This window comes from Dromiciops gliroides, chromosome 3 (genome assembly GCF_019393635.1).
Source record: "Dromiciops gliroides isolate mDroGli1 chromosome 3, mDroGli1.pri, whole genome shotgun sequence".
Classification (NCBI taxonomy): domain Eukaryota; kingdom Metazoa; phylum Chordata; class Mammalia; order Microbiotheria; family Microbiotheriidae; genus Dromiciops; species Dromiciops gliroides.
In genome coordinates, this window is record NC_057863.1 from 454,316,159 (window position 1) to 454,329,649 (window position 13,491).

General features: G+C 35.0%; 2 protein-coding genes across 3 annotated transcripts in view; one reads left to right on the plus strand and one right to left on the minus strand.

Annotated features, from left to right (window-relative positions):
- GCA (grancalcin) overlaps window positions 1–13,491 on the minus strand; it is a 38,472-nt gene that overhangs the window by 12,289 nt on the left and 12,692 nt on the right. The window lies entirely within an intron of this gene.
- Window positions 11,645–12,202, plus strand: LOC122745621 (40S ribosomal protein S10-like). Its single transcript, XM_043991007.1, has one exon. It carries the CDS (start codon window positions 11,674–11,676, stop codon window positions 12,169–12,171), a length of 498 nt encoding a protein of 165 aa, XP_043846942.1. The 5' UTR covers window positions 11,645–11,673; the 3' UTR covers window positions 12,172–12,202.

A 13,491-nucleotide genomic window follows, 5' to 3' on the forward strand; every position in this document is an offset into this window, starting at 1 on the left:
AGCCTTTGGGTTTTTTTTAATTACTCCAAGAAGGAGGGGGAAGGGTAAAATTCCCATTCCCACAAACGTGTGTGTGTGTGTGTGTGTGTGTGTGTGTGTGTGTGTGTAAGTTTTCTTGTTAACTGCAAAGTAAAGGGGGAAGATGAGCATATGAAACCAATGACTGTGTTTTTTGGGAAAGAATAGGAACACTTCTCTAGTAAAAAAGGATTAAGCTAACAAGAACTTCTTAGGCCTCATCACAGCCTTCCAGCTTTACTTTGGTTTTCATTCTCCACTCGCCTATGAACAGTATAGGCAAACAAAATAGGTTGCCATAAGATTTTGGAAAGGAAGAATTTAACGTTTTTAGATCTGTATCATTACAATGGCAAAAATGAAAGAAAATTAACCCAGAGTGATCTAGAGGTATAAATCACAAGTCAGGCTCAAACTTATTTTATAATTTACCTAAGGTTAAGGAAAATGGGTGGGGAGGAGACAGGAGGTCTTCAGCTCACAGAAGATTCCATAAGCACTTTTATGCTCACAAGAGTACAGAAGGAACCTAGAAAGTTATCTATAGTATAAGACAGATTGTTTTTAAAAGAAAAGGAAGAGAACTGAAAATGTTATGGGTTTAATAGATTCCCAAAAGTAAGAGATAAAAGTAAACTTATTTTGAGTTGGAGAATAGTATTGCATTTCTGAGTCTTTTGTTGACCAGTCCCATTAAGATTGGAATGAAAACTCAAAAACACAATTTCTGTATTTGCCCTCCCCCCCAAAAAAAAAGCAAGAAGAGAAAGTCAATAAACTCTGTGTGTCAAATTTCTACCTGCTCAGTTCTCTGCAAGTCAAGGCCAGCGCTTCCATCACCCCACTGGTCTGCTTTGCTACATGGTAGATGACAGACTGTGGTAATGTGCCTCGTACATCAGGAGTGAGTATGTATTCCCCCTACAAAAAACTAAATTTACTATGATATTATCATAGTTAAAAATTAAATGCTATTAAAAAATCAGGAAATTCTTCATCATATTTTTCATCAGGTCTTTAGTAATTTGTTATCACCTGACACATAATAAAGATCTTTATTGAGCATTTTATCCATAATAAAGACCTTTACTATACAACTTCTACAATTTATGTAAAATACATAAAACCATAAGATAAAACCCTGCTGAGTCAAGATACACTCATCCTGAGTATGGGAATGTCTTTTCAAAAGGTGAGCAGTTAAAACAAAATAAATGTGCCAGTTAATTCATCTTATAAATGTAAGATCATATATAATTGGAATGAGCTTGATGAATGGAAAGAATACAAGTTGGCATATAAATGTTACATAAAAAACTATGTCAAATTTTATTTCTCATTTATTAAGGAAAAATAATTTTAAAAAGACCAAAGTTAGAAACAAAAGAAAGCTCACTTGTCTTTCAGATTAGATTCAATAACAGAGGCTCACAATGCTTTACCTGAACAATTTTGTTAGAAAATTCTGCTGCATGCTAATTCTACACACACACACACACACACACACACACACACACACACACACACACACACACCCCTTTGGAAAATATTACAAGTGAACACAGAAGCAAAATGGAAAAATAGCTGCTCCTCTAGCATCAGTCTGAATTAATATTATAAAAACAAGAAAGTGAATTATATAGACTTTCTTTGCTTTCACAGGGTGCTCATCCATTAAGTATATCTGCTTTTCATACATTTATCATATCATGATTCTCAGATATATTATCAAGGAAAAAAGTAAAGTATAGTTTATTAAGTATAAGATGGAAGTTTTATAATTATACTTCTATAACTATGGACCTTTGTGGTAGGTTCAAGTTATACAACTTATATAAAAGACTCCACTGCCTCCTAAATCAAATTGGAACCAAGTTAAGTTGACCTGGCAATTCCAGGAAAATCAGGCTTGTTTTTAATATTATAATCCATCCTTTACCAAAGGAAGCCTCACCATTCCTTTGAATGGGGCTAGGAGTATTACAGAGCTAATCGGGAGCACAGGTACAGTAGTTTTCCAAAACAAAATCTGGAACATGTGTTAAGACAAAAATGAACAAGGCTTTTAAGGTCTTGTTACAAATACATCTTATTAAACAAAACAAAACAAAACAAAAACAAATGCATCTTAAATTGGAATCATCTAAGAAAATCCAAAGCCAAGACAGACAACTGAGCCATTGTCTACCCTAGTAGAAGATGGACAAAGAGGTCTAGAGAAAAGGCTGGGGGGGGGGGGGAGTGGGAGTATTGTCATTCTTAGTAAGATAAAACCTTGATTTCTATGACCCTCTGTCCCTTGGGTATGAGAAGCCTAGTTTTTAAATGGGCAATAATTAGATTATACCTAGATGGTAAAAGCAGATGTAATAATAACTAGTAAACTATGTATGGAATGGGACATGAATATAATAGTTGTGTAACAAGAATAGTAGTACCTCCTACTGAAAGAAATATGCTTAAATCTCAGATTTCTGGTTGGAGAGACTCATGAACAAAGAATCCAGGTTTTTGGTGCTACAGACCCTTCTGACATACTATATTGTGCATAATGTATACATAATATATAAAATATTAATACAACTTCACATTTATTTTCAGTAGTTCACTTTTAAAACTATGGCCAAGATGCATGCATATTATAGCTTTATTTTACCAAAGACTTTATTTTTTGAAAATAGGATTAATAAATTTACTGGAATTACAGATACTTTATAATCCAGAGATATATTTCCTGTTTTCTTTTTTTCTCCAGCAGAGCTGGGGAGATATACATATAGAGGCAGAATTATCTGTGGTATCATCTTGAATTTTACACGTCATAATACCTTCTTTTGGCCTGCTTTCCCCTGTGGCTACTTACTATTTGCACTGAAAAATGAAGCCTGATCTTAAAATTACATTAGACAAAAGATAAACAAGATAATGACTCTCTTTCCTTTTGGAGAGTGGGGGAGAAGAAGCAATAAGGTCTACCATTTCAAAGCCAAATAGACATGATTTTTGGATTATTTGCTGTAACATTCTCACCCCCTCTTTAATATGCATAACACAAAGTTTATCACAGTACTACTTTTTCCCCCAATTCTATGCAGCTTAACAAATCAACATTTCTGCTCACAATAGCAATTGAAAAGAATTGCCAATCTTTCATATTCCAAAAGAATGTTTACTTTTGTCCTTAGAAGCTCATTTTCCAAATAATGGTCTATTGTGGTTTTAAAGATTCTGACAAACCAATTTTTCTATACTTTGTGAGAAAATAATGGGTTTTGGAACGCCCCAAGGCCCTAGCTCAGGGGGATTGATTTGGACTGATTGGATAGACTGAGATTGACTGACTTTGCTGAAACCACACCTGCCTGGCTCTCAAGAGGGTGTGTTCTCAGAGGCTGTGGACACTGAGCTCAACAGGGGACCACCCTCAAATCCGGTGAACCCGAACAAATGGATTTGGGTGGATGCTAGCCAATTAGCTTGAAGCAGTGTGGAAGGACTGCCTCTCCTTGGGATGCAGGAGGAGCTTCCTCGAGCAATTTGTCTGTTGAACAGGCTCATGAAGGAGGACTTGAGGAAGAACTAAGCCAAGCTGATCCCTAAGCTTGATAGGCCTTTCCTTAACTTTCTGATCCAAGTGTTCTCTTTTTACTAACACTTGGTATGTTTTAATAAATGCTTACTGCCCAAAACTGGTGCTAAAGCTTCTAATTTATAAGTAAACCCTAGCTAATTTTCCCTACACTTGGAACAGGAATAAGGCAACCACACATTAGATTTTAAACATCGCAACTTTGATTGCTATAATTTATCCATAACAACAGCAAAAGGTACTATGTACCCACAAAGTGCTAGTTACTGTGGGAAATTCAAGTTCGTTAATCCCTAACATTAAAAGACTTAAAATTTACTCGGAGGAAACAAGACAGGAAAATTTAAAAGGCAATTATATCAGAGTAAGTGCTAAATGACTGATACACAGTAAATAAAAGTAATATGTATTTCATTTTTAGTTAGGAAAGGATTCAAGGGAAATCTGATCTATGAGTAAGTCTTAGCACAAACGAATCAATATGATGTCAGCTAAGGCCTGTTATCAATGTATAATGACCTGCCTCTATCAAAAAAGGATAAAACCTTTGACCAGAGGAGGCTTCCGGTTTCCCTTGGCTTGGGCGTTCTTCTTAGGACAGTGTAGGTTTTATAGGGCTTTCTGAACTCTATTTGAGACCACGTGCTGTCTCTCTGAGAGACAAAATGGGTCTGGGGCTTTTCTCTTACTTGTACTAATTGCCATGCGGTCAATTCTTTAATTAGTAATAAATGTTTACTGTCAAAACAGGTGTAATAGCCACATAGAAATGATTTTTTAAAAAAGTTTTAGCTCAAAATTAAAAAAACAACAACATAGTGTGCATGTCAGAGAATATAAAAGTAGAGCCAATAGGTCTTGGTATTTATTGGACATAGAAAACAAGTGAGAGGTCAGAGTCACAAACTTGATAGAAGTGAATGAAAGGTTGGGTAAACAGTGAAGCAACTTACTCCTTAATTTGAAGCTTTTGCGTTATCTTTCCTGAAGCCAAAACTCTATATCTTCCCAACCACCATTTCCAAACCATGCAACCTACATTCCACCCATCATCCACAACTTCTCATACTAGAACTCTGGACTCTGCCCCTAGAATTGCTCTGGACTCCAATAGGTGAGCTTTCTCCTCACTTTTCTGAGAAGCAAGACCTCCACATCACTTCCTGGCCACCACTCCAACCATGCGACTGGTGCCCTGAGTAACCATTTATATGTTTTCTTCCTCTTATTAGAATGTTATCTTCCTCAAGGCAAGGACTATCTTATATTTGTATATTGCTTTCTTATATTTGTATATACAGTGATAGTACAGTGAGTGTGTGATAAGTATACTATCAATCTAACAAAAAGATCTACTACCAAGTCAGAAAACGATGGAATAGAAATGTACTGGGTTCTATTCACATCTGGAGCAGTGACTCAATGACCTGAATAAATCATAAATGAAAAATGCTACTACCAATTTCTAAAAAATGGTTGTACTGATTTCCCCTGGGTAGTGGCAACTATAACTTGCTACTTGCCTAACCCACTGGCACTTATGATATATGATTAGTAGTGTTATCCAAATCCTTTTCTCACCTCTATAAATAGCTGTATATCTATGCAGTTTAGTTTTTAAAAAAAGTTACATCTTCATGGAGCAGGGAGTGGCTTGGTATAGCGTCCTAAGAACATTGAAAAAAAAGATTTCTTCACAAGGGGGGTCTTCTGGATTAAGTAATTGATTACTGGGTCTTAGGAAAGATTTTTGGTGAAATTCTTTTTTTGGAGGGGAGAAGAGTGACCACAGACCACCCCCTAAAAAAGATCCCCCACACCAATTAAAATTAATCTCCTAGACACACAGATATAGAATAGGTCTAAACAGAGAGTATATTACCTACCCAACCACAAGTCTGACTTGAACAAAAAGTGAGGGCTGTCTATACCTGCTCTTCTACAGACTTGTCCACCCTTCCTCTAGTTTACCACATATGGTCGAGATGTGAAATTCTTCATTAATCCCCAGAAGCCCTTTTTTCCCCATCACCTGAATACATGTCTGCAAATTTGCTTTCAGTGCCTTCTTATGAACTCAGTTCAAGGGGTTCTCTCCAAATACATATTACTTTCATTCAAAACTCTCACATAGCCACCACTCTTGTTCAGGTCCTTGTCATCTCTAGTGGACTCAGGTTTTCTTCATTGTATGGAGAAGTGAACTCAAGAGAAACCCCCTGCAGAAAGAAGTTTCTCTGGCTCCTAACTGGCATCTACTTATTTCCAATCTCTTTGACTCTACATTACTGCCAAAATCATATTCCAAAGACATAGGTTGGATCATGTTACTCCCCAATTCTCAAATCTTCAATGGTTCCCTAATTCCTCTCACATAAAATGCAAGTTTGGCATTAAATCCCTTTACAATTACATTTCAACCTACTTTTCCAGACATTTAATATTGCTTCCCTCCATGCATTCTATATTAAAACCTACGTACTGGTGTCAACTCTAAGCCAGGCACTGTGTTAGGCATGATGATAACAATAATAACAATAGCAGCTAAAATTCATATAGTCAGGTACTTGCTAAGTGCTTTACAATTATCATTTCATTTGATCCACACAACAATCCTGGAAAGTAGGTGCTATTATCATCCCCATTTTAGAGATGTTTGAGGTAAAACAGAGTTTAAGTGATTTGCTCAGGGTCACATAGTTAATAAGTAAGTATCTGAGGCTGAATTGGAACTCAGGTCCTTCCAGACTTCAGGACCAGCACTCTATCCACTGTGTCACTTAGTTGTTTGTCTAGCTGACATAAAGACAATAATGACAGTCTCTGCTCCCAAACAATCTCCCTAACAAAGAAGACAGAATTTGCATGGATAAGTATATAAAAAATAAACACAAAATAATTAGGGAATATCTGTATAAACACAAAGAAAGGCAATATTTAAATATATGGTTGTTTTTAAGACTATAGAAAAGTCAATTCAGGAGGGAGAAAAGGTTACTTAGTACCATAACTATCCATACGTTATCTCTTCATAACCCAGATGTAATGAATAGGCCTTAAGTAGGAATTTTTCAAAAATCTCTTTTTTGAAAGAACCATGTTGAAGATTAAATATCTAAATAATTTTAAAGCAATATATTTCCATATGTGATGAAATAATGGGATTTAGCAGATACTCAAAGACCCACCTAGAGATTAATCAAGACTGATTGAATCAAGTGAGAGTAATTGACTGATGATTAAGCCTACTTCAAGTTAATTGGATTGTAATCACACCTGGCTATCCCTTAAGAAGGTATTGTTCTCAGAAACTAGACTGTGAACTCAACTTGAGAACACCTTCAAAGACAATGGATTTGGATGATGCCAACCAATCACCTTGAAGCAGCGTATAAGGACCGCCTCTGTTCCAGATCTATAAAAAAGCTTCCACAAACAGCTTGCTAAGGAGTTCCTGATTAAAGCAGGCTTGTGGAGGAGGACTTCAGGAAGAACCCAACCAAGCTGGAACTCTAGACTAGGTAGGACTTCTTTTTCATAACCTTCTGAACTCTTTGTAAATATCTCTATGTTCTAATAAATGTTTAATGCCCAAAGACTGGTACTGAAGCCTTTTAATTTTTGGCGACCACAATTTAGATTTTAAACATCCCACATACAAAAAAAAAAATGAGCTTATCTCTGTTTCTAAGTAACCAATCTGGTTTTTATAAGAATATCATTAAGTACAAAAATGCATTTTGACCAGGTTAAAAAATAATAGATTTAATATTCATTGTAGTGCCTATTACGGTCAAAGATGTTTGCCCTTGTTGGTTGGTTAATTACTATGGATATGAATCTGTTTTAATATTTTAATTACTTTATTTCAATATAAATGGTTTCCTTTGTAGTCCTATGTATGTATTTTAAAAAGTTATTCAGAGAAGGGTTCCAGAGATTTCACTATACTAACAAAGAGGTAGTCACTACCATGTCACAAAAAAGGTTGTAAATCCTAACTCTAAGGCTAAGAGAAAGCCTAAAAGGATATGAGGGATATTAGTTGCAATTGAGTATTTGCTACTGGAACTAAATTCTAGAAGTTAAAGTAGATAACTATCAGCAAGACAACTCTGAATAAATACAATGCTGGCTTGATCAAAAAATTTCCTTCAAATCTTTACCCACAAGAATTTAAATGTTAGGGTACCCATTAAACCTATTGGCCTAAGGGAAACTGTAAAAGGCTGTTCTGTCATTTTATAGAAGAATATGATATTCCTAGGTATTTCTTTGCTTTGTCTTTTTTTTCCCCCAGGGCAATGAGGATTACGTGACTTGCCCAGGGTCACACAGCTAGTAAGTGTCAAGTGTCTGAGGTCAAATTTGAACTCAGGTCCTCTTGAATCCAGGGCCAGTGTTTAATCTATCGTGCCACCTAGTGGCCACTGCTTTGTCTTTTAAGGAGAAAATATTATTTCTAGTTGTTTGCAATTATAGTTTCAGTTTGTGAGTAAAAATCGATATAAAATCTTTAATAATTAAAATTAAATTTGAGCCTCTAAAACTAAGTACTGAAATAAACCATGTAACAAATAAAATATATTGCATATATTTTTAATGTTTTAAAAATCATCTTTAGTGACCAGAATCACAGATTTAATAGCTTTTGCTCAGTCAGAAATGTCTTCCTAGTACATTATCTTAATTTTCCCCTTAATTCTTAAATAAAACAATTCAATTTTTTTTAAAAAAACTCATTATAAGTACTATTATAATTCCATCATTAATCTTATGCTTTACTAAATTGTAAAAAAAATCTGGGTGTTTTCTTTCGTTCTCAAGGAAATATAGTCAACCATATATACTCACAAATGAATTTTTAACTGAGCCAGAAAATGATTTCTTATTAAGGAAATGGATTTATTCCAACAGATTATTAGAAAAACAGGGTCAGATGCCACTGCCTGAATAGCCAGAATGGTACTACTACCTTATTAACTGGGTTTCAATTTTCTACTAATTAGTTCTAATTAGAAAACTAAAACTAAATATACTATCAAAGTTACAATCCAAAATCAAGATTGTCTCAAGACAAGAATATAACAATTATCAGAGAATAGGAACTTTAACAAAAAAATAAAGGAAGACAGCTGGGAAAACTGAGAAACAGTATGGCAGAAACAGTATAGACCAACATCTCACACCATATAGTAAGATAAGATCAAAATAGGTATGTGATTTAGATGTGAAAGATGACACCATAAGCAAGTTTGGAAAGCATTGAAAATTTTGCCTATCACATACAGACAAGGAAAGAATTTAAGAGCAGAGATATGGAGAACAGTAAAGAAATATAAAATGAATAATTTTGATTATATTGAATTAAAAAGGGGTTGTACAAACAAAACCAATGCAACCAAAATGAGAAGAAAAGCAAAAAACTGGGAGAAAAAGTTTGCAGCAAGTTTCTCTGATAAAGGCCTCATTTCTCAAATATAAAGAGAACTGAGTCAAATGTATATGAATACAAGTCATTCCCCAACTGATAAATGGTCAAAGGATATACAAAGGCAGTTTCAAAGCAGAAATCAAAGCTATCTATAGTTATATAAAGAAATACTGTAAATAACTATTGATTAGAGAATACAAATTAAAACAACTCTATGATACCACCTCACACCTATCAAATTGGCTAATATGTTAGAAAAATAAAATGATAAATGTTGAAGAGGATGTGGGAAAACTGGGGCACTAATGAGCTATTGGTGGAGTTGTAAACTGATTCAATCATTCTGGAGAGCAATTTGGAACTATACCCAAATGGCTATAACACTGTGCACAGCCTTTGATCCAGCAATACCACTACTAGGTCTGTATCCCAAAGAGATTTTTTTTTTCAAGGAAAAGGACCATTTGTACAAAACTATTTATAGCAGCTTTTTGTAGTGGCCAAGAATTGGAAATTAAGGGGATGTCGATCAATTGTGGGATGACTAAACAAGTTGTAATATATGATTGTAAGGGAATACCATAAGAAATGACAACCAGGATGATTTCAGAAAAATCTGGAAAGATTTACATGAACTGCTACAAGGTGTACTTTGAACAAAGCAGAACCAGGAGAACACTATGCACAGTAACAGCAATACTGTATGATGATCAAATGTGAACGACTTAGCTATTTTCAGCAATACAATGGTCCAGGACAATCCCAAAAGGACTCATGATGAAAAACACTATCCTTCTCCAGAGAAGGAACTGATAGTGTCTGAAGACAGACAGCAGTATACTATTTTTCACTTTCTTTTTCTTTTTTTTAGTTTTCTTCCACAAAATGACTCAACAATGGAAATGTTTTATCTGATTGCAAATGTATAACCTATATCTGATTGCTTAGCATCTCAGAGGGGAGAGGAGAAGGAGAAAGAATTTGAAACTCAAAACTTTTTTAAAAATAACAAAAAATATAAAAAATTGTTTTTACATTTAACTGGAGGGAAAATAAAACATTATTTTTAAAATACAATAGATAGCATACACCAAACAATAAAAATTAGAAATTTTTGATTATTTGAAACTACAGAAAACATGTGAATTTACTAAGAACATTAGAACAAATCCTGAAAAACAAATTTATTCAAGTACAAGGCTAAACAAGAAATCAAATAATTTTTGAAAAAAATATTTATCCTCTGATCTCTTAAAGGGTTAAAACTTCAAAAAGATATTCTCAATTGATAGAACCCAAATGGTCATTTTAAATGCTAGATTTTATCAAATGTGTTTTTTAAACATAATTTTTATATTATTATCACTTAATATTTATCATAATTATATATAATATATAATAAATTAATATTTAATGTAGCCCACCCATACCACAAATCCTTTCTTGACTAATTTGAAACAGTTAGGCAAAGTGACATTTGGTTCAAAAAACCAAATCTGTAATCTCCATTCCTTATCTGGCATATAAATCTTTGTCTAATGTTTTTCTACTAATAACCCACTTCAGATCACTAACTCCTTCCCAATGGACTTGTTCCAATGCTGTTTCTAATCTCTATTCCCTTCCCTAGCCTCCTTCTTTCCCACCTACCTGCCAATTCTAGTGCCTTTGGAGTATGCATGCAAAAGCCTTTCCAATGAGTGTTCATTGGTTGCTAGAGCTCTCATATATTTGCTTTGTTTCCTAAAGGAACATCAATAGTTGAAACAATAGCAATAATAAATTAAATTTATATAAACTTTTACGGTCTGCAAAGAGTGTGTGCATGTATGTGTGTGTGTATTGATTCAGCTTCTCAGTCTTTACACCATTTTACAGATGGGGAAATAAGGCTTAGAAAGGTTAAGTGACTTGCCCATCTTCATATAGCTAATAAGTGTCAGAAGTATAGTCAAGCCAAGGTCTTACTGATACCAAGGCCAGCATTTTATATACTAAATGCCATAACATGTTACTTTCCTTTCATCACAATCCTGTGATGTAGACAAATAGGTAGGCCTTTGCCCAGTCTTCATCTTTCTTTCTCTGCATCCTTTAAGAATATCACTATCTTCTTAATACTCTTTTCTCTAGGTTCTCCTGACATTGCTTTCCTTGGGTTCTCTACCTACCTGTCTGACCACTCCTCAATATACTTTGTTGGATCTTCATCCAGGTCATGCCCACTAATCACAGATGTCCTCTCAATGTGCTGTTCTAGACCCTCTTTTCTTCAATGTTTTACCCAAATTGTACTCATAAAACTAATTAATTTTTAAACCTATGTTCAAGGTTTATACTTATTCCTATTAAATTTCCTCTTATTAGATTGAGCTCAACATTCTAGCTGGTCAAAATCCTTCTGGATTCTGATTTGCTATCTAGTAGTTCACTACACCTACTATACCTACTAGCTTTGTGCCTACCACCTGAAAATTTAATTAGCATGCTATCTATGTCTTTATGCAAATCACTAATAAAAACCGTTAAGCAACACATGGTTAATAACAAATCCTTAAATCCTTTAAAACTGTACTAGACCTTTCTATCCAGGGCTCCGTCTAGAGCAGAACCCGTTGTCGCCACCGCCGAGATGTTGATGCCCAAGAAGAACCGAATTGCTATCTACGAACTCCTTTTTAAGGAGGGAGTAATGGTAGCCAAGAAAGATGTCCACATGCCAAAGCATCCTGAGCTGGCAGACAAGAATGTGCCCAATCTCCATGTGATGAAGGCTATGCGATCTCTAAAGTCTCGTGGCTATGTTAAGGAGCAGTTTGCATGGAGGCATTTCTACTGGTATCTCACCAATGAGGGCATTCAGTATCTCCGGGATTACCTTCACCTGCCCCCTGAGATTGTGCCTGCCACACTCCGAAGAAGTCGTCCTGAGACGGGAAGGCCAAGGCCTAAAGGCCTGGAGGGTGAGCGACCTGCCCGGCTTACTCGTGGTGAAGCTGACAGAGACACATACAGACGAAGTGCTGCTCCCCCTGGTGCTGACAAGAAGGCTGAGGCTGGTGCTGGGTCAGCAACAGAATTCCAGTTTAGAGGTGGATTTGGTCGTGGGCGTGGTCAACCTCCTCAATAAAAAGTGTAGAGATGTTTCATATTGAATAAAATTTGGGGGAAAAAAAACAACTGTACTAGAGAGGGGGAAAAGAGGAAGGGAGGGGGAAGGAAAAAGAGAGAATATGAGAAAGAGAATATTCCTCTTACTTGTCTCTAGCCCTGTCCAAATAGGAAATAAGACACAATACACCATCACTTTGTCTAGCTATTCACTAACTATTGCTTTAATTAATGCATTATCAAATTTTGCCAGATCTAACTCAAAAGACCAAGTAAATGGACACTTATATGTCCTTGATGACACTGAAGATAATGAAAGCTATCTCATCTTAACACTTGAAATTTAATGTTGATTTGCATGAATTATATATAGTTAGGTTTATCAAATTTACGTGTATTTATGCCTCAAGCATTTGTTCATCAGGTTAGACAATTCCATTCAGACTCAGCTATCATATTCTTCCTGTATTTAATATCATTATTCCTAAAATGTATTATAGCATACATATAATATGCCCAATAATAGGCTAAATATATTAAATTTTCAAGCCTATAGGTGAAGTATTATATATAGGGACACCAAGTTTTATTCAGTAAACATAATTTTTTTTAAATATAATTTCCTTAAATTTTATCATTTCCCCATTTACTTAAAAGTGCCTCTGAAATTCTATTTTATGTATTGTTCCTTTAACTTGACAACAGGATTCTAAACTATATTGACGATATCTAATGGTGTTTAATGTTTAAAGAATAATATCCACCCTCAGGGAACTGGTTTTATAAAGCAAAGAATCATTTGAAATATGAATAATTATCTTCTAATTTGTTTGGCAAATGTTATTTTTATACAGTGAATTTTCTTAGAAACAAAGCAAATAAGTGTTTCCCATACTACTTCCATACCCAGTTGAAAGGAAGCAGAGCTTATTAGTTTATTTTCCAGCCATAATGGTGTATGAAAGAAAAGGTCCAGTGTCTAGATCCAAGGAATTCTAAAGTGTTTTTAAGAAATAAATATTTTGGGGGAAAGGGTATAACCATGGCAGATTAAATTTGACACCAAGATTAAACTAGTCTTAGCTAGACAAAGAACTTAATGTAGAGGCAGAGAGATGGTGGAGTAGCAAGAATTAGTATGGCAACTCCTCCCAAATTCCATTCTCCTCCAAAGAGGTCTCGAAAATGTACCAGACTAAATCCTACTGGGGAAATTAAAAGGAAAAAAAATGGCGCAAAGAGTCATTTTTCCAACCCAGGTTGATATAGGAAGATGGCCACAGAGGTCTGTGGACACTGGAAAAGAGGTCTGGTCAGAAACAAAGAGTAGCCTACACTT